This window comes from Oreochromis niloticus, linkage group LG18 (assembly GCF_001858045.2).
Source record: "Oreochromis niloticus isolate F11D_XX linkage group LG18, O_niloticus_UMD_NMBU, whole genome shotgun sequence".
NCBI lineage: Eukaryota > Metazoa > Chordata > Actinopteri > Cichliformes > Cichlidae > Oreochromis > Oreochromis niloticus.
In genome coordinates this window covers 14,559,267-14,582,880 of record NC_031982.2, presented here as the reverse complement: position 1 = coordinate 14,582,880, position 23,614 = coordinate 14,559,267, and the positions used below count along the sequence as shown (strand labels likewise).

The 23,614-nt window shown below is 42.8% G+C and overlaps 1 protein-coding gene across 5 annotated transcripts; it reads right to left on the bottom strand.

Moving 5' to 3' along the window:
* Positions 1-1,054: 1,054 nt before the first annotated feature.
* On the bottom strand, positions 1,055-21,805 carry pax3a (paired box 3a). 5 transcript variants are annotated; one of them, XM_013268595.3, is made up of 9 exons: positions 21,339-21,805; positions 20,564-20,799; positions 19,987-20,116; positions 19,604-19,747; positions 10,668-10,867; positions 9,949-10,114; positions 9,595-9,815; positions 5,447-5,707; positions 1,055-1,903 (listed from the first exon to the last, which is right to left on the bottom strand). In XM_013268595.3, exons 1-9 carry the CDS (start codon positions 21,421-21,423, stop codon positions 1,769-1,771), a joined length of 1,578 nt encoding a protein of 525 aa, XP_013124049.2. In that variant the 5' UTR covers positions 21,424-21,805; the 3' UTR covers positions 1,055-1,768. The 5 variants fall into 5 exon arrangements, with proteins under 5 accessions (XP_013124049.2, XP_013124048.2, XP_025756394.1 ...); XM_013268594.3 differs by having other exon boundaries at positions 9,595-9,818; positions 21,339-21,804; XM_025900609.1 differs by having other exon boundaries at positions 1,055-1,900; positions 9,595-9,818; positions 21,339-21,804.
* Between the last annotated feature and the right edge of the window lie 1,809 nt (positions 21,806-23,614).

The window sequence follows — 23,614 nt, the reverse complement described above, 5'->3', positions numbered from 1 at the left end:
CAGAAGAAGGCTTTTGCATTTTTAGTTTTTTATTATTATGTATCTTTACTTTTACTCCGCGTCTACGCGATGACCCGAGGTGCGAGGTGCATATCACATTGTAGCTGCCAAAAAGCGATCGTCTGCCAAAAGCTGATTTCCAGTATTTGCCAAAAAAGTGACTTCCCGTATTTAAACTGCTGTAGAGGACTTGTTGGCCTATATGCGAAATATAGGCTATGTCAAATGTATCACTTATGAATGATAGGAAGTCACTTGAGCCACAAACAGCATTACTGTCACAAGGTAGAAGCCGCAATCAGTTTTTGGTAAAGAGGATTTTATATATCTTATATATATCTAGTTAAAAATACATTTAAAAAAATGTCTTTTTTTTAAGCGTGATCTGGGCAAGAAGGTACCTGAAATTGCAACAAATATAAGAATGGTTCTGTAAACATATTTTAAGTTGCCAGAAAAGACCAGATTAGTTATAATGTAGGTACAACACAGATTCATAACTTGAAAAACAGGTAACTTTTACATTTGCATATAAATCTTTCGTAAACAACATATGGAAACATTGGAAATCCGTTTTTGGCAGACGATCACTTTTTGGCACACACCGGTCTGCTAATTTGAAGCGTCCTCTTGTTCTCCGCAAAGGTAACGTTTGCGCTGCGCAAATGAGAAGCGTGTGTTCTCTTTGCACAGTCCTCCGCACAATCCCTGAAGTTAATTCTGTAGAGTGAGTCGTGGGTTCACGTTTCGCCACAGCTTTGTAAACTTAGATCATGTGGGGTCACAGAGAGGTTGGGGCGGCCCTGTAGCCGTGCGTCAAGTCTCCACAGATCAGTTACAATGTAATGGCAAAGGAATGTCGCTCGGTCCTGGATATTCCACGGAGCTTTGGGTCTAATTAGAACCAATTTGAGAATTGGATGTCATTTCGCCTTTTTCAAAAATACAGTCTTTTCACAAGCATATGGCTACTGTTGAACTTGTTTGTCTAAATACATGGAATATACAGTTATATATATTTTTAAATAACGCTTATCTGTTTGCTCTCACAGGATTCAAAGTTTTTGTCGTGTTTTTATTTGACAAAGTGAAAATAATGCTGTATAAAGTTCAAGCGGAATTTACAGATAATTAAATGGCTGGTTAACACACACACTCACAGAGTCTCTGCCCTTCACCACCCTCAGTCTGCCGCGAATCCCAGGTTCCCTGTGGTGTACCCATGTTGAAGGCCCTGCTGTTAGTGATCCTGATTGGGCCTCACAGGAGGAGATTCCGGCCTGCCATTGACCCACACTTCTCTATGTTTCCACCCATCTCTCAGATCATCAGAGGCAGCCGTCTCCTCCTGCCTGTCGAACAGCCTGCTTGCATAAGGCTCCTGATTGTCAGATGGAAGGGGGGGAATGAATCTACTACAGGTTTTTCAAAATCACTAGCAGGTCTTGCCTGAGTAGTCTGCCCTGACGTTTTTCTGGCTTGGTGACTGTCAAAACATCCCCCCCCGTATGCATCCATACCCCTCCTTCTCCTTCTCCTTAGAAAGCCCGTGGCTCACAGGCTGTTCTCCTCTTCAAAGTAAAACTTCTCTGCCATGTGGTCTGCGTTGAATGCCTGTGTTGACGACTGCCCAGTTTTTATGAACTCCTCGTAGGGATCCTTTTTTTCTTCGTCGCTGTCTATGAAGCATTTAAAAAGTGTCATGGCGAGAAAGGAGTAGAAGAACATTACAAACAGGATATAGAAGTGAGCGTTGTCGTAGGTGTCTCTAGAAGTGGAGGTGGAGACGGTGGTAGCTGGACCGATGTTGGAGAGAGAGCTCACTGTAGTGTTGGAAACGGTCCCGCTGAACTGGCGCTCGCTGATGTTTGTCCCAGTGTCCTCGAGAATCTGCTTGCATCTGCTTAAAAGAGAAAGCAGGAGGGTCCGGTTCATGCTCTTCATTTTCAAATCAGCAGCAGAAAAGAGGCTCAGCAATAATCACAACAAAGCAAAAGACACAGGGAGGAAAGAGAACTAAAGGGGACAGCGAATGGCAAGTGTTAGAGGCAGTCACTCGCCGCTTTAGGAAAGGCATGCCATGAGCCTCCCACCCACTCTTGTGGAGACTTGATAAGGTGGTGTTTCAGAGATTAAGAAGCCCACTTGTTTCCTTTCCTTTTGCAGCCATAACATGCACAACTGCACTCTTGTTTTTTTGAATGATTTCTGTAAAGATGTCATTTTGACCAGAAATTAATCCGAGTCCTTCTAAGAATACACTCCCCCCCCCCTTTTTTTTTTCCAGAAATAACCTCTTTTTCTTTTCTTTTTTTGTAGCTCATCCTCTTTGTACTCTTTCCTTCACTTTCAATTTGGGGGTTGGATGCTGCAGAGACACTTGGATTGTTGTCAGCTCCGGTCAAGTAGTCTACTCATTTCAAAGAGTGTTGGGGTCAGAGGTTAAGTTGTCTCCAGTGTGTTGCAGCTTGACTGACACAGAGCTCCAAAGCGAACCCTTTGGCTTTTTCACTGGCTGTGTCTTACAAGTTGAACACTTGCAAAAAAAAAAAAAAGTTTGGAGAGAGCAAAGAAAGCAGTGAAATTAAATCTTTCCTTGATCTTATCACGTTCGACACAAATACTCAGCACAAACAAATCTAAACACGCTTCTCAAGACACAAAGTACTGAAAACACATTAAAGCACAGCACAAATGTTCATGTTTTTCATTGATGCTCTTGTTCTCATTTTAGACATGTACCATGAATGATGTGGACAGCTGCACAGCTGAGCCCAGAGAAACAAAAAAAGGCAGGTAAAGTTGTAACCTTTTAAAGAATGTACCAACTGGCTTGTTTTGGGGGGGGGGATTCTGTTTAGCAGTGAGAGCCAAAAGTCTTCCAAACCATCTATAGCCATGTGACTGACTAATGCCCCACTCTGTGCTTTTATAATTTACTGCAGCTCTGCTTTAGTCATTAAAGGGTGTGAAGGAGCCAAAAGCAGTGTTCATGAAAGGAGATATATTTATGATTTAGTGATGCAGAAATGTGCCCCATCTTTAAAAAGCAGGTGGGAAACAGCGAAGAAAGAAAGAAACTATGAAACATTATGAAAGAACCTTTAGTCCCTCCAAGGTGCTTTACGCCATCAGATTCTTTTTAACCTTCTTGTTACCATCTTTAGGGGTTTTTTCCCCCCCAATTTATTCTCTGTAAAGGTAGCAAAATTCTAGGGCCTGATTTATTCATATATTACTCTCTTGTAGATAGGTGCAGATTAACAGTTTATCCATGCCTATGTTTTTAACTGCATTCCACAAATTACACAATTCAGTGCTACAACTGTCCGCTTTTATGCATTTATTATAAATAGTAAATAGTGCTATATTTTACACAAAATGTTTTTTCCAACAAAACAGTTTTACGCCATTGTAAATGAAGAGTGTAAAAAAAAGAAAAAACATAACAAATGAGCATTATGTAAGACTTACTGAAGCACTTACATGTGCTTGTACAGGAGGACGTACAGCAAAGACACATGAAGACTAAATAAATAGGAAGTGGAAGTAATATTTGCAAGTTCCTTATAAAAAAAAAACTAATTAAACACATGCAAAAGCAAAAATTAACTGTCAAACTGAATAATGTATTCACTGGCAGAGAATTTTTTTTCTTTTTTTTTGGCTTAATGACATCACAACTATATTTTCTATCATTCATCGCTTGATGACTTCCCCTGATTGCTCAGTGCATACAACCCAAAATGAATGACATTACAAAGACAGAGCGTGTTTGTCGAGGTTATAATCGGGGAACATTTGATGCGTGTTCATTTACATTACATGAGGTATGACTGTATTGCACTTTCTTTGGGTTGCAGCAGATTCACAATGACTCCACGTGGCTTCAGTTCATGCGTTCTTGCTGGTTTTCCCGGTGTAGTCACACGTTGAGCTCCTTACAGTTAATATCATTTTCCATAACATGGTTTTGATGAAGACAGTCTTAGAAGAGCAGAAGTTCTTATGAAGTCTACCTTAGCTTGCATCTCTCCTACATGTTTAAAAAATAAAAATACTAAAAGGTCTTGAGTGGAATAACTTCCTCCTACTTTTCCTCTTGAAGTATGGTGGATGATCAGCGCTTGTTTCTTGGAGCATGACGTGACGCTCAAGCAAAGCAAGTGTCGGGTAACAAGAGCGACCGCGCCTTTGGTTCTGAGTATTCCAGACAACCACCTTCATCGGCATCACTTCATCTTCATCTCAGAACGTTCACTTCTTGCCAAAGGAGAATGTCTCAATCGCTTTAGCCCCCACACTATGTCTTGCTGTCCTGGGGAAGTTGTCAGAGGCTGGTGGTGTTTTCCAAGGACGAATGTCAGCAAGGCGTGGCAAACCTCTTCTTCACGCCACCTTGAGTGCTTCAAATAATAAAAGGCACCTGAGGGGGAACATATGAAGTTTATTTATCTTTGTTTGTTTTATTTTATTTACTTTCAACAGATAATCTCATGGAGGTTTACACAGTGAAAAGTGTGAAATGGGCAATTAAATGTGAGACGTGATGTTGGTAGGGATGGATGGTGAGAGCAGGTGAGAAAGAAGTCTGGGATCCTTTGGTAAACTTCGGAATGAGAAGCTTTGAGAAAGCTCTGAAAATAAGTCTGGACATAGTTTGTACTTGGTGTGGTTGGTTATACTGCCCCGAGACAGAGCCTTAGCCTGGATCTCTGGCACTGCTTCACTGATCAATAACAACTGTAAATCTGACCTCCAGTGGGACACATGGTTCTAATCCGGACCTGCCAAGGGCCATAATCACCCCCTGTTAAAAAGCCTCTTACCCTGCTTTTATGCAGATACACGTACACGCCTGCACACACGTAGACACACATCCATTTCGCCCAAACCCCCCCCCCCCCCCCCAGCTACATATGAGTCCCTCCCAGGACTGACTAAATTAATGACATCAAGATGTTGCCACTGATGGCCCAGTCAACATTTTGGTAGTGTACTTCAGACCGCACACTCCCCTCTGGCCTGTCAAACGCTCTTCGAGACACGAGTCCTTTCATTTCGGCGGCGATCTTTGTTACACGGGGGTCATTACATGGCTAGGTGAGCTAGACTGAGGATTTGATGGGCAAGCTCATCATACGCGGGGGTCACGAAAGGACAGTGAGTGAAAACGTGTGTGCTGGGATAAGCTTCGGGCCACGTGGATAGCCCGATGATGGTAATGTAAACTGAGGTAACCGAGCTGCAAGCATTCCCTAAACTTTAATGTAATTTCAGCGCGGCGCTGGGCGATTTGAGAAGCTCACTCATCAGAGGGGTCTGCGCAATTAAAGCAGAGGTTATGATTTAGGTCTTTAAACAAACCTAAATCAGGTTGGAAGTCGGTATGAATTAGTGTTTTTGTCACTATATTATAACAAAAATGTAGAAAATTAAATTGTACCTTGCTCTGACTGTACTGTCCATACTGGTAGGAAGGGTGGTGGTCCACATAGGCTGAGGAGGAGTAGGAGGGCGGGCAGTAAGACTGAGTGCTAGGCAGGGCGGGCATGCTGGTCAGGCCTGGTAGAGCCTCCAGGCGCTGGGAACCATGGCAGCTAGCAGCCATACCACCGTTGGGCTCCAGGCTCCCGGTCAATGGGGAAAGGGCAAAGTCACTCTGGGACTGATGTGGTACTCCACCTGGATTCAATAGGCCCATCACCTGAAGGCAGACAGAGGAAGACTTGAGTGTTTAGAACAGGAACTGGATTTAATTGAAGAGATTTTCTACTTGCACCGTGACCTTCAAAATAAAATATATTGCAACGTAAATTTTGAAAAATCCCAAGGCAGTTTCATACACTCATTTTATCCACTCCACTCAGGTGGGCTGAAGTGTAAGCGCTCCTTCTCTTTTTTTTCCCCTGTTCACTGTAATAAATACATTATTACTAGCTTCCGTCACACATGTGGTTCTCTTTATTCGGAATAGGAAGCTGACAGTGGCCAAAGAGGCTTTAGCCCACTAGTGGAATCTGCTATAGTTCTTATGTCGTATTTGCAGAAGTAGGTTAATAAAAATATTGGAGTATTTTTTGGAGTATTGCTTACAGTAGTGAACTCGTAGCATTTCCTAGAAATTAAACCAACAAAAAAAGAAAGTGTCTAAATGTGCTCAGTGTTGATTTTAAGAACAAAAATGGTGAGAACGTGATGTTTATTTTGCAAATTTCACCTTCACTCTTTCACTTTCCTTCGTCTCACTTTCTCATGAGACGAAAACCACAGTGTCCTTGTGAGGGTGAAGAGGTCAAAGGTTAGGTGGGATCGAGGGGCGGGGTGTGTTCACCTATGTGTCTAAACGCTACATCTCTTACAAGCATGCAGCAGTAGGTGTTTGCGTGCGCACGAGTATGTGTATTAGCCGTTTTTTGCTCCGATGTCAGGGATGTAGGGGTATCAATGATCCATTGGGAACAGCTGCACAAAGGTTTGCGTGAGAGGCGAAGTGAAGTCATTAAAATGTCTAAAAATGGACAAAAAGGGAGAACAAGAATTACAGTCCGTGTAGGAGGACGCAGAGCCGAAGCCAAGAGCAAAACCAGGAACCGTCTAACTGAAAAGAAAAAGATGAAGAACGAGTAACGCCAAGTGGTTTAAAAACAAAGGCTTTCACAGCTGACAGTCAGTTGGCGCACACACGCACATGTACGCTACAGAGGCAGCTTCGAGGGTGGCCGTGGCTTAGGTGATAAAACGTGCAGTCTTCTAGTGGCATGGTTGCCAGTTTGATCCCCAGCTTATCAACATACTGGACAAGACACTGAACTCCATTTAATTCAAATGGCAGGCCAGCACCTTGTTTTCCACCCTTGCTGTATGAGTCCTTTGTCAATCAGAAATGCACTGCCATGCATTTCATTGAAGTTAGTTAAGATTAAAAGCTGCTATATTAGTTCAAACTATTTAATTTCTTCAGTTATTTTTACATATTTTTTCTTTTTTTTTCCCCCCCTTTTAGTATTTAGTTTCCATTTGTGCCATCTAAATATTTTTGAACACACAAGGCTGATATCTCAACTTCTGTTTACGTAGATTTCAAACAATACAATTCAGTCACGTATTAGTAATTAAGAGATTTTATTTTTTAGTTAATATTTGATTAATAATGAATGAAACTAGGCCTTGGATGTCGCAGTACTTTCGGCCTTAAAGCTATTATGTCTTTGGCCATGTGAGATTATTTGTATTGTAATGTAGCCCAAAAAAAGAAAAAAAATTTAGGTGACAAATTTCACAACCATCGTTCTTCGCTGTATGAAAAGTTTGGATGGATTTCTCCCTGTTAAGGTCTCACTGTTGGTATTCATTTACACTCTCACATCCCTCTCCCCCATTCCTACCAAACTGCAGCTCAATATCCAATGAATACTTAATCTTAAATATTCCCCATGCATGTTTTTGCTATGAATCTACGAATTGTATTAAGGATTCCTTGATTGTGTCTTCATCCAGTTTTGTTCTTGTGAGTCTTTCATGTTCTCTAGTCTGTTATTGTAAAAGAGATTTTGTTCTCAGACTGCCTGATTAAATTAAGATAATTTTTTGTCTTTTTTTTTAACATTTTTCCCCACGTGGTGTTTCTTTACAAAATAAAACATACAGTACACATGATTGTGTTGAAATGCATGCACCGTGTGTGTGCAAAGGTTAGTTTGCGTTGTATTTGCATGGCTCTCTGTCTGATCTAGGTGCTCATGTGTTCATGCCCTCTCTGTCTGCAACTGAAACAGCAGCAGGTCCTGGTAGTATGTGTCTGTTTTGAGGTTGTTCCGGAGATTAGGACTCGGGGGGGGGGGGCAAATCCTGGCCACTTGCTTCCTTGGTGAGAAAGGATTGCTTTGGTATGCACCAGATCAGCAGCGAGACACAGGAGAAAGGGAAACCACTGGCATGAACGCTACTCCCAAAGCAGAGCTAACTGTTCAGACAAGAATATCACCTATCTAAAGTAAACCTTATCCGTATCAAAACTCCATGGTCCTCTCAGGTGGCCATATCTGGAGTTGAATGAAACCCCGAATCTTCTGAAGGATCCAGTAGAGTAGATCAGATATTGTAGACAAATTTGGAGGTCAGATAAACGGATAAATCCAGCAAGGATTTGATACAAATTTGACCAAGCTATGTAGCTATATGACGAAACTGAAGAAGTAAAGTTTTCTGAGTGCAGAGAGGTCTTGAGGTATTAACTATCAATGTCATAGAATTTAATAAATTCTCATTTTCTCTGCCTTATTAAGTTAAAATCGGGAAATTAATTCTATCCTCATCTGAAATCGAGAAAAACGCATTGTAATGTACATTCAAACAGCTGCAATGGATACATAAATTAAAACAAATTAGCCAACAAAGTGAGTCATTTACATAAATTACACACCTTGTTACGAAGGGCTAGATTACTTCATTCCAATCAATTAAGACACTGGAACATTCAGTGATTGCAATTCCAGACTGAGAAAACATTCGAGGCATGCCGTCCGATTTGCAAGATGAGATGTCCGTTCAAACGCAGAGCGGCCCACTAAGGTTAATGTTGAAACCATCCATGAGGCCACAGCACCTTTGGCCTCTTTATTGGAGTTAAAGTCCATTGGTGACCCTGTGGGTGCAGGAAACTCAGCCCACAAGCATGAGCTCAGTTACAGGAAGGCTGCTACCAGCAAGCTTGCGTACAAATTATGAGTTAGCAGACGTGGCTAACTTTGAATGCATTTAAAACCAGATGTTTTAAATGTTTATGTGGTTGGTTATTTAGGAGAAAAGAGAACATTCTGTTCTATAATTAGAGCTCATATGCCAAAGTAGTCAGTTATAGCTTCATCCACAATGGTGCCACCTACTGCTTTCTAACTGTGCACCTCAGTGGCCACAACAAAGCTCTTCTTCTTCTTTTTTCTCGGTATATACATCCTCGGGCATTCACAAAGTAAGAAACCTGCCCGAAGCTGTTTTTTTATCTGAGCCTGACAGGAGTCTGAGATTCTCTCTCATGGGAATTAAGACTCAGCATGCATTGCATGTGAGCCCGCCACCCTTTGTGGCGGTTAAAAGCTCGTTTTACGCCTGTTAGTCTATCTTCTGAGCTGGTAGGGAGCCACTGATGGACACTGATGACTGTGTAATCGACCATAATTGTCTTTTCAGTTTTGATTTGTGTCATCATCCGACATCCGTACATCCTTCCTCACGTCTGGTCCTTTCTGCCCCCCCCAAAGACTGACGTTTGCCACATTTTAAATTCATCAAGCTATCCGTCGGAATAAACAAAAATGAAAAGCTACCGAGTTCTTTAGCCTAACAAGGTGTCATCTGTGTCGCTGCAAAGCTGTCTACGAGGCCACACACAGAAGTGCGGGTGCTCGTGTGTCATTATTCCAACATATGGTGGACTTCTCGAACCGCGGCAAAGGACTGCGTCTTTTTTTGTTATGTGTGGATAGGTGTGTGCTTGTGTTTCAGCCTAATTAATTTGTGTTTTTGCAGAATTACGGTGATTTGCCAATAAATGTATTACTGTGTATTTTAATAATAGATTGCCAGACTGACCTGCGGTGAGAGGCTGTTGCTGATGGTCGGGTTGACGGCGTTGGTGTGTCCTGCTGGAGCCACAAAGTTTTCCGAATATCCTGAGAAGCCGTGTCGACCAGAAGACAGGCAGTACGCAGAGCTCCCATCCTGGGAAGTGGTTGAGGAGCTGAGCCCGCTCTGGTGCACAGAGGTGGGTGGTAGAGGCTGCGGTCGGTGGACTGTGCTGGGCTGCTCAGAAGCTGCTGGATAAATTTAGATGAAACATTTTATTTAAAATCCCATGATTCTTATAAAAAACACAAACATGTGCGATAAGAAGAAATCTGCAAAATCATTACTCGGGTATGCTCAGATTTGTTCAGCTGTGCTCACCTTGAGCTATAGAAGTCTGAGGGTAGGGGCTGTCTGACAGTTGATAGGGTTGCAAACCTGGCATAGCTGATGGGGGGAAACCACCAGGGATGAGGTGGTTAAACGCCATCAGTTGATTAGCCCCTGCTTGCTTCCTCCACCGGGCTCTTCGGTTACTGAACCACACCTGAGAGAGTAACATAGGCAAGTGTTTATTTTTCTCCTAACCCAATAGGGTTTGCCATCAGGCCAGTGAAGGTATATGTGCACATGTGAGGCTAGTCGGTGTGATTACAGGGAGCTGAACTGACAGAGATCTTAACATTTGTAAAGTAAAGTGAAATGACACACATTACTGCTTTGTGCGCCATGGCTGGTCGCTGGGTTCAGATAAGGCTGGAGGGTTGTTACGGTTTTTAAACCCTATATTAGGAAACCGTCTTAAACAAGCGTCTATTTTGTGATATTTGGTGATCTTAACATAGCTCTTTTTGAGGAGCCAAAAATAGGACACTGCCTTCACACATGGTGGCTGCAGTGAATCTGCATTTTGTCTGTCTGCATGTGCAAGGGCAAGGGGTCAAGGGTTTTTAGAGGAACACATGTCTAATAGCTGTGAGGAATGCGTGGCAACATACTTAACGCCCATGTGACACACGGTCACGACGGACTGACACACTGCTATACTGTCAAGATTCAGGTCTCCAAGGCTCCAAAACTTGTGTGTGCGTGGGTCTAACCTGAACTCGAGCCTCGGTGAGTTTGGCCCGCTGAGCCAGCTCCTCTCGCGTATAGATGTCAGGGTAGTGCGTGCGTTCGAAAGCCCTCTCCAGCTCCTCCAGCTGTTCTGCCGTGAAGGTAGTCCGACTCCGACGCTGCTTCCTCTTCAAAGGCAGACCCGGCTCGGAGTCCACATCGGAGCCCTCGTCTGAGTGACTGGCTGGGATCAGGAAACAAACTCTGTGTTAATTCGATATTCAGAGGAGTCAGGCTGACACAGAATGAAACACTGTAGTAAATGCTAAGCTGGGGTACAATAGCTGGATCTGATACAATAGATTGTGCTGTGCAACACATGGTGCAGAGCCACTTTAGATTGTATCCTCCTGCTCCCTTAAACTCCTCAGTGGTTCCTGAGGGGATCAAAAGCCAGAGGCTGCTTGAACATGGATTAAAGAGGACTACATCTCTCTGGGGTATCCATTCCCTGGGACACTGTGTCTCTTCCAGTCTTAGCCATGCTGAGTCCTATGCCGATAGGGTCCCATAGTGAAAGGCAGTCAGCCTTTTGCAGGTGCTTCTTAATCTGTTTGTTCAGTTGAGGGCAGGAGAGAGCAACTGGGTAACTGGGAGACAGCCATTGGGATCTAATTCAGCAGAAGAAGGGAATCATTGAATGCTTGAGACCATAGACGACCATTTCTGAATTTTGAGGGGGAGGTTGCCCATCTATTAAATAATGATTAGGCTCCACAAACTAGCGTGACAGTCTTCCATTGTCCACCATTACGTGTGCACAATCCCCCCCCATCATTCTCACTCATATGCACACTCACAAACATGCATCTGCTGCGCCTGAGCTACGGGCTTTCACTCAGTGAATGTAGACTGTGACAATGTGTCAAAAACAGATGGAAATAAGACAGACTTGGAATCCACTTCCAAATCCACCCCAGAGGGACCCCTTAAAGCTCATGAGGAGGGTTCACTGCACCTTTTCGACACTCAAACTATGTGGCAAACACCTCTACGCTGAGGGAGACGAAATAAGTGGCTCAAAACCAGACGGACAGGTGTAAGCAGCAGAAAGGCTTCAGCAGAAGACCGAAGCTTGGCTATTTCCCCCCAGACAGACAGACATTCTCCCTCTGCCCTCCAGATTTAAAGCTTTAATTAAAAAGTGCCAAGTCAGACAACAAGGGGGGGTGGGGCTAGAGGCAGAGATCTCCCCTCGCCTCTGGAGTCTCTGGAGCCAAGCAGGAAATGTTTGTGCTGGTTGCCAGTGTGTGTCTGACCAGGCATTACACACGGATTTGGCCTGAGGGAATGCTGCTGTGATAGGGACCGCCAGCACACAAGATTCTGATGCTGAGAAGAGCTCTTTATTACATTTGGACTGAGGGTGCCACGTAGGTGTATAGGCTCATCAGGGATTGGTTGGATGCTTCACTAGGTTTGGAAAGTGCAACTCTGAGCATGGGCTGTTTTTTTGTGTTGTTTTTTTCCAGGTAAAAGTTTGGCCTGAGACCCACTGAAGCACATTTTATATGTAAAACACATGTCCGACACAAAGAGAGACTTCGGATTAAAGTAAAACTTTGCTTATAAAAGCAAACTTATTTTGTATTTCTCTGTGCATTTTTTATAAATCAGCAACATGAGAAGAGTACATCTCGAGATGAGGAAGCAAGCACAGCTATATCCAGTGCCATTACCATTTTAATAACGGGCGAACAGAGAAGGAAAGAAAGAAAAAGACAATGAATGACGGCAAAGAAACGCAAAAAATTCTTGAGGGAGGGAAGGCGAACTCATAAAACTCCTCAGAGGAGAAAGCTCCCCATTGGCATTGTATATCATGTTAACTACAGGGTTGGGGGTGGATCTCCTCGCCTGCACCTTTTATTTCTGTCTTTCCTTCTTCTTTCCCTCCCTGTTTTTATTATTAGTAACTACTAAGAAAACAGTCCGTCACAGAGTCTTCTTAATGGTAAATGACAGTGTTGCTTTTGTCATCCTCTAGCGTGCTCTCTCTCTTTTTCTCTCTTCCTCTCTCACTGTCTTTCTTTTTTTTGGGGGGGGGGGGGTATGTGGCCAGGCCTTTGTATCTTTGCAGGGAAAAGCCTGTGGCAGGGCTCTATTGGACCGATTACCACGCTCCATCTGTAGGAGCCATCAGGGACGCCCGGGCCCGCATTCAGGGGCCTGTCACCTGCCCAGCAGGGGAGTGGAGGGGGCTGAAGGGTGAGATGGGGGCTGTAGAGCCAGGGGCTGAGTGGGGGAATGAAGAGTGGGAGGGAGAAGGGGGGCGGGCACAAAGGAGTCTAGAGAAGGGCTACTGAGGGCTGTGGAGGGGCACAGCAGGGGAGCACCCCTTCATCCCCTCCCTCCATGGCCTGAGGGGCACAAAGTTGGGGGATGGGGAGTTGAAGGGTTGACATGGTGAGGAGATGGGAGGCTGAAGGCACCTGAAGAAGATGATGGGGAAGGCGTGCTGGGTGCCAAGCTAAGGCAAATTGGGGTGCTGGTTATTCTTTAGGACCTGTCCCTTAAATCTCATCAATTTACTTCACTGCTCTTGTTTTCTGCTCTCCCATCATCGCATCTGCATCTTTGACTTTTTTTTTTTAAATAAACAAGTTTCCTACACTGCCATCAGTTTTTAAGGCATGCTGATGCAGAAGCAGGCTCGTTCCCACACATTCCCTGCAACAAAACGACAGAAGAGGATACTAACCGCACAAAGGAAGGCCTCGACCTCCTTACTTAAACACCCAAATCAAATTTTACGCTGGAGCTAAAGCACCGGGGAGCTGAAAATACTCCATCGCTCCTCACAGTTTGGCTCTGGCTCTGACGGGCATCCTAACAGAAAGATAGATTATTATCCCACAAGCGGAAATTGAGGTTGCTGAAGAATAATCCACGAAACAGTTGTTTCAAAAGAGAGCAAGATGTAGGATAATAAACTAATAAGAAGCTGGTTCAGATAGCAGAACAGATATGATGGCGTTTATCGCAGTTTAGGGAGCTCAACAAGTGAATTCAACAGGTTCCTTTCCCTGATCAGAAATTCACAACTAAAAATAAAAAAAAACAAGTGTATTCACAGACGAGCGTGCAGGCACATAAAATGCAAAGGGCAAGGACAGTGCTGCAGACCCACCGTGCAAGATAAACCCAACCACGTATTGATCGAGAGAGGAGACTGACAGGCAGGGAAGATAAACTCCAGAGGGTCACAGATGTGAACTTAGGGAATGTCCAGTTCCATTAGCTTCACCTGCAGCAGGAGTGCCTCAAACAGGCCAAAAAAAACCAAGAGAGGGTTTCGACTGTTAGGAATAAAGGCTGCTCTTGTGTATTGCAGAAACTACCTCGGCCAGGGCTTGCCTTGCCAAGCATTCACCCCCCTCCGCTTACCCTTTCAAGAGATGTTAATATGAAGAGACACTGCGCTCATACGTGCATATAAATTTACACACATGCACTTTGAAACGAGAAACAAACCAAAGAGGTGGAAAGTGTGAGAGAGACTCAAAGTAGATACTGAAGGAAGGAATAAAGTAAGAAATCAAAAAAGGAGAGAAAGTCTCAAATGAGGAGGGAAATGAGGGGATGAGGAAACACAGAGGAAAGAGAAAGCGAAGCAGAGCATATGTGGCAGTTTATAGTCTCATCTTGATAGGGGCTGGCTTAGCCCTTCCTCCAGGGGCTGTTAATAGAGAAGGTAATTGAGCTGGTGACATGTGTTCGCAACACAAAACAAAGGGCAGAAGAGACAAATGAACTAGCTATTTGCCCAAGGAAGTAGATGTGGCCCTTTCAGGCCACAGAGCACAGTGCGAGTGGGCCACTGAATAAAATAGTGGCATGCCACATAGAGCCAGAGCGAGCAGATGCACTGAGGGAAAGAATGGTTAACTGACAGCTTATGGGCTCAGCTGGGGTTAACAGTTAAGGGGGAAATGGGAGTGAGTGGGCTGCTCACTTGACTTGCTAAAGAGCCCCCAGGAACCCGCAGCTGCCTGGGAAAAAAAAGGGGGGGGGGGAAAAAGTGAGAGATGATGATGTGATGGACACAGAAAAAAAAATGGAGTGAATAAGCGGAGGAGGTTGGCACTTAACGGACAAAGAAATAGCCGGCAATATGAAGTTGAAAGATGTATCTCTGTCTAATATCGGTGAGGGTGACAAAAAAGCACAAATGGCCCTGTGTGGCTATTATGTGTGCCCAGTGTGCGGTGGTTATTATTTAGTTCCACCGCGGTGCAGTTAGGTGACAGTTTCACGGTGGCATTTCCACCCTCGGGGCACGGACAAAGCAACTGCAAAGAACCCACGCAGGGCTGCAGCAACAGGCCAGTCTGCCGCACGTTCCAGTCACACAGAGACCAACCAGCAGAGCTCCCCATCAGCTCTGGCCTGTTAGGCAAAACAGACACCCGAACCAATTACCTGACGCAGGAAAGCCAGAATATGGTTCTTGGATGCAGGAAAGACGTACGTGTTATAAAAAGAAGGTTATTTGTGCGCCATGGACCCTTCGGTGTAACATCCTGATACTGGTCTGTCCGTTGACAGCTTTTCCCAAACATTATCATAACCTCCTTTCCTGGGGCCTGATAGTTTTAACAGTGAAGTGACCCCAGGTTAGCCCCTGACCTTTTCACACACAGCACCGCAGCAAAGTCGGCCTCGCCACTGACCCTGCAACAAAACTTCACGGATACTCAGAGAGAAAAACCACTGACACATTCCACGCTTTAATTTTTCAGACCCTACAAATGTCTATGATTTTTTTTTTTAACTTACATTTTAGGAAATAAGCTGGAAACTAGAACACACATTTCTTTACTTAAAAAAAAAATTGTTGCCTTCGTTGTTCAGAGTGAGAAAAAAGAAATAAATCAAAACAGCAACAGAGTTGTGTTGGCACGTCCGTAATGTGCAATGTGCTGGATGAAACGGCTTCACAAAACCTGAGGCTAAACAAAGTTAAGTGATTGACAACGCTGTCTGGCTTTACTCAATTAACTATCCCATTGTGGCTCTTCTTTGGAGAGTCCCCTCGCTCCCGACCCTTTTCTCTCCTCGCTCCTTTATCCTCCCCATCACAGACTTTTGCTTGGCTAATACTTCCAAGAAAATAGAGAGCTCTTTTTCTACTGGGGCTCCTCTCCTTGACCTTCTATTGCTCATTGCTTCTCTTTCAGTAACTTCACAGTGTCTTTGGGGTTAGTGGGGAGAATGCGGAGAGTACATCAGCGCCGAGGGGCCGGCTCAGGGCAGGACCCCAGCCCATTACTTCAAAGTTGGCCCGCATTCATTAATTGTCCTTTGAATTAATATTGGAGGATCACAATGTGGGTGCCAACAGAGAAAGAGGCTTTAATGAAGCATAGAGTCTGCATTCAGTTGCAGATCAGCCAGTGTGGATTTTTTCCATTCTTTTTTGGAGCAGGAGAGAGCGTTGAGAGTGGTGCCGACTAGCAAAATGTGAAAGTGCTGAGTATTTAAAGTAGAGTAGAACGGCAAAGAAGTATCTATCCATCCATCCATCTATGAATTTTGGGCCGTTTTCCCAGCAGTCTAACAGGATAAATAAGCATCATAAGCACTCTCAACACAGGAAAACACAGAGTGAGGCCCACATATAAATTTTTCCATTATCCAGCCCTGAGAGGAAAATGGAAATGTGGCTATAGCAGACATTCCTCTGGTTGCACTGAGGCCTTCTGTCTCCCGTCTCCTCCAAACCTCCAGTCGCATGTTCTACAAAATCTCTCTCTCTGTTTACAGTTAAGGGTTATTGCCATGTTGCCTGGATGCCTCTGCTCCCTGTGTGTGACCGAAATGTTATCTGTTTATATACTTAGATGCCTCATGAGAGTCTAAGTTATGAAACTTGAAAATTGGATTAAAGAGCCTGTATGTAGCCGGCTACGTGCGGAAGTTTGTTATTGCAATAGCTTCTCCTTTGTCGGTGGTTCAACGTATATTACATACGCATTTCTGACCGCTTTAAAATACGGCACAGGCCTGAACGCAGTTGCAGACTTTCTGCTCTCCTCGCTCTCCAAATTTCCCCCTCATTCAAAAGCCATGCCAAAATCACAGGGAGCCAGTAACCCAGTTTATTTACACAAACAAAGTCCTACTCAGCTCCTTTGACAAAAGCAGCTAAATCTTTCATGTTTTGTCAGCACTTGATTCCTCCTGTCCCTCTGGCTATTTGCCTGCCTCTGGACAATAGAGGCAGGAGAATGGCAGCAGATTGTTGGAATGCACCTCAATGAAACCAATTATTACATGTTGACTGCGTTCACCATGGCAGATTTGAAAGAACTGAGCTCATTCATTTTGGCACCACGGGACTCCCTTTTTAAAGAAAAGTTATCCCTTTGACTGTTTGTATTTCTGAGCTTTCTTTCCCCCCCCCGCCTCCTTCTTCTTCTTCTTCTTCTTTCTGCCTTTCACCCCCACTGCCATAAATGGATCCTGCAAGACTTGCTGCTCTTGCTTTCCTGACTTTGGTTACTTTAATTAATTATATGAGGCTAAAGGCTAAAGTGCTAAGAGTATGGAGGAAAGGATGCTATCAATTAACACATCCCAAGAACAAGAACAGCGTTGCACAATTCAGTGTTCCTGTAAATATCACACACCCAAGATACAATGAATTGCTTGACTGCTTTATTAACAAATTTACATATATATATATATATATATATATAAATTGCAAACCAACTTGCTCAACCGTACGCGCTGTTTAAACTTTTTCAAGTCTACTTTCACTGATGCAGCAAATGGAACTATCAAACCCTTTCCCACAATGTTCCAGCCACTCACCAATGCCATGGGCCTGCCCGGTACACTTTAACCCACAAACCTTAGCAGTCCTTTTTTTCCCAGACAAATAAATCTAAATGAGTCAGCTTTGATCTTAGCACTTAAGGAAAGCCAACAATAGTGGTAGAAGAGAAAGGGGCAGAGAGCAACAGGCTTCTCTCTACCACAACAATAGCCTCTACAAACACCTACTTAATCAATATTTGGCCAGAAGACACTCTCTCAGTCCCCAAACCACCCTTTTCACATTCTAATGAAGTCTCATAAAAGAGGGGGGAAAGAAGAAAAACTCAACTACTTCCACAAAGAGACAAGAATGAAATTGTACTTTTCTCAATAGAGAAATGTGCTTTAAAGATGATTGCGTGTAGGATGTCATCTATTTGGTGGAGAGAAAAAACGGAGAGAGTGCCATTTATTTGTTTGTTTTGTTCTGACAATTAAAAAAGTTCTTACAAATCATTCAAATTACGTTTTTTCCTAAAAATATTTGTCTCCCTATTACCTGTTACACGTTTTTTTTTCTATGTCCTTTCTAACAGACTGCTCTAAGTTTAGTTTAACTAAAAAAAAAAAAACCTCTTCGGCTTGGGGCGATGAAGCAAACCAGGGTCAAGAAAAAAATATGCGTATGAAATTATAATTTGCTGGTTTATCCATCTACAATCAGAATCTAACCGGATTTTTTATTTTGTATTTTTACAAATGAGTTGAAGAGGTTTAACAAGTAAGCTGGCCTGATCAATACTGTGGATGTTCCTCGTCTGGTGCAGGGAAGTGCCCACAGTCACTCCATTAAATGTGTGCGCCCTAGGCGGAAAGGAAAGGGGCGGACTTTTCCTGGGATGAAAGTGGAGAGAAATAAAAGGGCTCGGGTTTAATCTAGTGAAGAGTGAAGAGTTTCCCTGCGCTCGCTCGCTGAAGGCGTCATGCTCGCTGCGCAAAGACAAAAAGCGGCGATAAAAGCTCCGTGCGCAACAGTAACGGAACCGTTCGATTTGACTGGCGTGAATTTAACACATCTCCACATTTCACAAAACCGCGAGCCTTTTGTGAGCTGCCGAATGCGTTAACTCCGTGTTAATTTTATTTTCTCCTCGTAGAAGGATTCCCGTCTGGTAAAATAGAACAACAGTTCGCATTTCAACGGAAATATATTAGGAAAATCTTTAGGCTAAAACAGCAGCATAATTGCTCTTCGTGTATCAACTATAAATTCAATCACTCCAATAGCAACAGTTTCATTCAGTCCTCAACAGGTCGAAAATCAACAGGTGTTTGTCTGATTCCGGTTTCTTCACTTTTTTTCACTTTGATGTGATTTGTTCTGTAAACACTGACGAAATCCTCCAAACTGGCACTTTTTTGGAGGAGTCTATAAACCAGGTCGCACTGGGCCTGTTGGTGTCCCTGAATAATTCATCGCTCATTGCGGGTTCATAATGTCTTCTCCCGGCCTTTTGTCAGCGCAGCTTTTTTTTCTCCTCCTTCCTTTCTTTCCCTATTTTGAAAGAGCCTCGCATTTTATTGTACACCACTGAGCCGCTCACTGGAGTTTGGCTTTTTTGTGCGTCATACCGAGGTGTGACTCTAAATGGACTCGCGATGCTTTGTGCTCAGAAGTTCATTCGCAGTGTCCGATTAAGTGTTTAAAAAAATGTTTCTCAGGCTTGGGAGTTACACAAATGTTTGATTTTGAAAAAACTATTTGCTTAACTCTCACAAGTGTGGGCGCGTGCGTGAGCACCTGAGATTTAAAAAATGCAAACATTTCTAGAAAGTAATATTGAAATTATTATTATCATTATTATTATTGTTATTATTATTAGTAGTAGTAGTAGTATTGTTGTTATTAAACATTTTCTTTATGATACAAACAAACAGCAAAACACAAGCGGGCTTCACCTGCCTGAAAAGCCTTGCCCATAAGCTACAGACAACAAAACCGACCACACACAATTAAAAATTTAAAAGCCATAAACAACCAGATCTCACTTTTCTCCTCAACTTCGTTTCTTTTTTTCCCCTTTTTTTTCTTTTTCTACATTCTCCTGGACAGTAATATGAGCACACAGCGCATTGAAATCATAAATGAAGAACTTACATCGGTCTCCCAGAATGCCATCGATGCTGTGTTTCGTCCGTGGCTCGTTTTCCTCCATCGCCCTCTTCACCACTTCTTCATCCTCCTCCTCATCCTCACCAGCTCCACCGAATTTGGAGCGCATGACGCGGCTGATGGCGCTCACTGAGTCAGACGGAAAAGTTCGGATAAGTTACAGAAACAAAGAAAAAAATCATTCTTAAAAAAAACTCCTTCATTCACAAATAATTAACAAAAAATGTTCATAATCCCCCACACCAACAAATTTTGCGCTCGTTTTTGTTGATTAAAATGGTCCCAGCACTTTTAAGCGGGGAAGATGAAATTATTTTTCCACATCGTTCCTTCCGGTTATAGTTATAATATTTTATAATTGCCTGTACCTGAGGGGACGTTGTTTCTGTCGCAGATTCCATCTTTCAGTAGTTTGTCCCTGATTTCCCAGCTGAACATTCCCGGGTTTTCTCTCTTATACTCTTCGATTTTCTTGTCAACCTCTGGAGAAGCGGTTTGCTTCGGTGGGAAAAAGGAGAAATCATGTTTTAAATAAAGTTTTTTTTAAAACCAAACAAACAAAAAAACAAAAATTATTTGCTGAGTTTAATACTTGGGATGCAACACAACTTAAAATGCCTTGTAATTAAATAGAGGAGATTTGTGTTTTTATATCTACATATTACAAAAAATATATTTCTAGACACGTTTTATTTGGGCTGAATGTCTAAAAAGAAAAGGTTGGGGGGGTTTTTAATATCAGCTGTTGACTTTTTTAATAACGATTGCAAATGTCCAGATGATTAAATCTGTGAGTTTAACAACAGTGGAGATTTTTATTTTGACGGGAATGTGTTGTCTGAGCATGTTCTGAAAAGCTTTGCTGAAATAACCTGTGGACACTGGCTGTTGTATAATAATATAATAACACTAATCAGACAGAACATTAGCGGCCCCGTCTCTCACCTTCGGCTTGCTGCCTCCGATGGCCCCCGGCCTGATAGAACCCGTCTCCTGGTAACGGCAGAGAATTTTGGAGACGCAGCCGTGGGACACCCGCAGCTGACGGGAGATGACGCACGGCCGGATACCGTGATGGGCCATCTCCACTATTTTATGCCGAATGTGGTTGGGAAGAGGTCTGCCGTTTATGAAGACACCACCGAGCTGGTTGACCCGACCCTGTCCTAACGGAGTCGAGACTATAGACAGCAAGGGGTTTAGTTTGTGAAAGACCTGAAAACTAGACAAAGTGCCTCTTATCTTTTCAACAAAACACTTTGGAAACTGTATATGTATAAAAAAAAATTAATAAATAAACAACAACAACTCACAACTCTCATGTTACAGGCTATGTTGGAATAAGAGCAGTGAAATATGTAAAAGCATATATAAAATATATATTGGCCAGCTGGACAATTGTGTTATTAAACACATCGTTTTTAAAGGTTACATTTAGACACAAAAACTGCACTTATGCTTAAATAGTAGGCATAAAATAGACATGAAATATTACAAATTCAAAACCAATCACCATATAGCGCAGTCAGACTTTCTCTCCAGTAACAGACATTTAAAGTAAAGTTGTTTTTTGTTTTGTTTTTTATTTGTTTGTTTTGTTTTTTTACAGTTTAAAAGATGTTCCGCAGTCACGTTATCCACCTTTGCTCAAGCTTTTTTGCTTTAAGTTGAAGTTTTGTTTTAGATGTGGGAGCAGCAGCAGCTGGAGGTGGTTTCTTACCTTCTAGAGAGTATCCTCCTCGCGGGTAGTTCTGATGGGGAGTAGGTCTCATCATCCTCGGTAAACCTCCTGCAAGTGCTGTCATGTTTCCTGACTTTCTGTCAGGTCGCTTCACACGTTTAACGTAGCTGCCTTGGTCGATTTTAATCCAACAAGACGCTCCTTCTTTTGTTAGTTTAGTGCAGCTCGCCCTCTTTGCAGTCGCCGGCCGTCTCCTATTCGCTGAGTAACAGGTTGCCTCGACCACAGCGCACCGAATTCCTCATAAGAGTTACTGGTTGCTTTCCGGTGATCGATGTGGGCTGAGGGGTGAGTTTAAATCAAAGTTGCCCTGGCAGTCCTGCGGGGACTATGAAGATGCTGTGCGAGGATGGATTGAAGTCAAACATTTTATCTGTGCTCGCTGTCCCCTCTGACTCTACCGCGCGCATGCTGATTGGTCAAAGATCCGGACGTTCAGGGCCAGGGGGAGCTGTGTGATTGGACGTCGGGCCCTCTCTTGTCTTTGGACTGACCTCACGAGGTCAGTTTGTCACGTCACAAGCTTCTGTGCGTGAAACTTCTCACAGCGAGCGCAACTCTTAACAAAACAAATTCAGCAGATCTGTTCGATTAATAGTTTTTTTTCCTGGCTCTGCTGAGATGATGATGCCACTGCTGGGCCTCAAATGAACAGCGCGAGCCGATTAGCCTACAGAAGCAGCACGACTGCGGTTAGATTTTTCAAATCTGACGATATTTTTTGAAGTCATGTAAGTTTTCTGCTACCTTGAGACTTTGCAGTGAGTACTTTAAAATCAAATCAGCCCACAGTATATTAACACAGTTAATCATAACCTTATTTCAACAACAAAAAAAACATGTCTTTATTTATACATAGCATACATATTTTTATGGACATTTTCTTGGTGTTGTTATTATAGAAGGGGGGGTTTAGTTGGGTTTTTTTCTTTTTCTACGAGTTTCTTCACACACACTGTAATAAACTCTGTTGTCGTTTAATAGTTGCACTAATTTAACAATGGAGCAGTGTAACACATCCGTGCAAATGCTCCATTAGGGACACCCTGAGCCACATGTTGGATCACTTGATTTTTCTAAAGCTTGAGTTATTGTTGTTGTTTTAATAATTACAATAAATAGGCGGTTTTATTTATTTATTTTTCTGTTCCCCTCAGGAATACACATTGGGTGACTGAGCTTATGGGACGCCTCAGTCTGCTGAATTGAATGACTGATTGGTCAAGACAATATTAGGCAACATCATAACTTACATTTTCTGTGCAATAAGAATAATAATAATAATAATGCATTTTATTTAAAAATAGCGCCTTTCAGAACACCCAAGGACACTGTGCAGCAAATAAAACAGTGCAGTGCAGTGATCACCGTTATATTTGTGAATATTTACCTAAACACGATGATGATCCTGAGGAGCACTGTGAAAATCTCAACTAAATGAAACTAATTTAATTTAATAATAAACTAATTTATGTATTTATTGACTGTTAAATGAAGAAACAATGGATGGGGGCACAGAGGTTGTTGTATCCTTATTTCATTTACATCCCAACTTGGTGCAATCTTTCTGGTCCTTTCACTCCCACAGCATGTGGCTCAACATATCTTTACTCACTCTATAAGACCCTGTGTTAAAAAAAAATCCAATGGACACAGAACATGTGGAAACATTATACGTCCATAAAAGCAGAATGGGGGAGATAGAAAGTTATTATACTAAAGTTCGACTATCATGAAAAGGATATTGGATCTACCATGTCAAATCAATTAGAGGGGTAAGCTGAGTCAGAAATGTGCTGTGGTGGTGGCGGCAGCGGTGAACCTAATGCATCAAAAATATAGAACAAAATGAACGCAAAACTAAATAACATGTAGCATTTACTTGGCAGATACACAGCCAGAGTCTTTTGAGGCTATATTTTGGAATCATACACGTTACTGAAACTCAATAACCTTCTATGTCTCCACTAAAGATAAAGTTAGTATAGCTGCCTAATAACCTATAGGCAGTTTTGTTCTTGGCTGATAAGACCCTCTGCTGAACCACAGCACTGGAAAAATCTCCTTTCTTTGCAAAGCCACTTACAGCATAATAGTCGAGATTAACACAATATCAGTTCAAATATAGGTGGACATCTGGAGGAAATTAAATTATAACTGATAATCTGGCCATGAGCTATAGGGACTCAACTGCTGAAGTAACAAGGTTAAATCATTAAAAAAAAGTCAGTTCCTTAGTTTAAAAAAAAATATTG

What these genes read in the sequence shown, in the direction of transcription:
- pax3a (XM_013268594.3), bottom strand. Translation starts at nt 21,423, where the DNA reads ATGACAGCACTTGCAGGAGGTTTACCGAGGATGATGAGACCTACTCCC. An exon ending in TCACCGAGGCTCGAGTTCAG is followed by an intron (nt 10,115 to 10,667) that starts GTTAGACCCACG and finishes TTACTCTCTCAG; the next exon opens with GTGTGGTTCAGTAACCGAAG. An exon ending in GCAACAGCCTCTCACCGCAG is followed by an intron (nt 5,708 to 9,594) that starts GTCAGTCTGGCA and finishes GTCTGCCTTCAG; the next exon opens with GTGATGGGCCTATTGAATCC.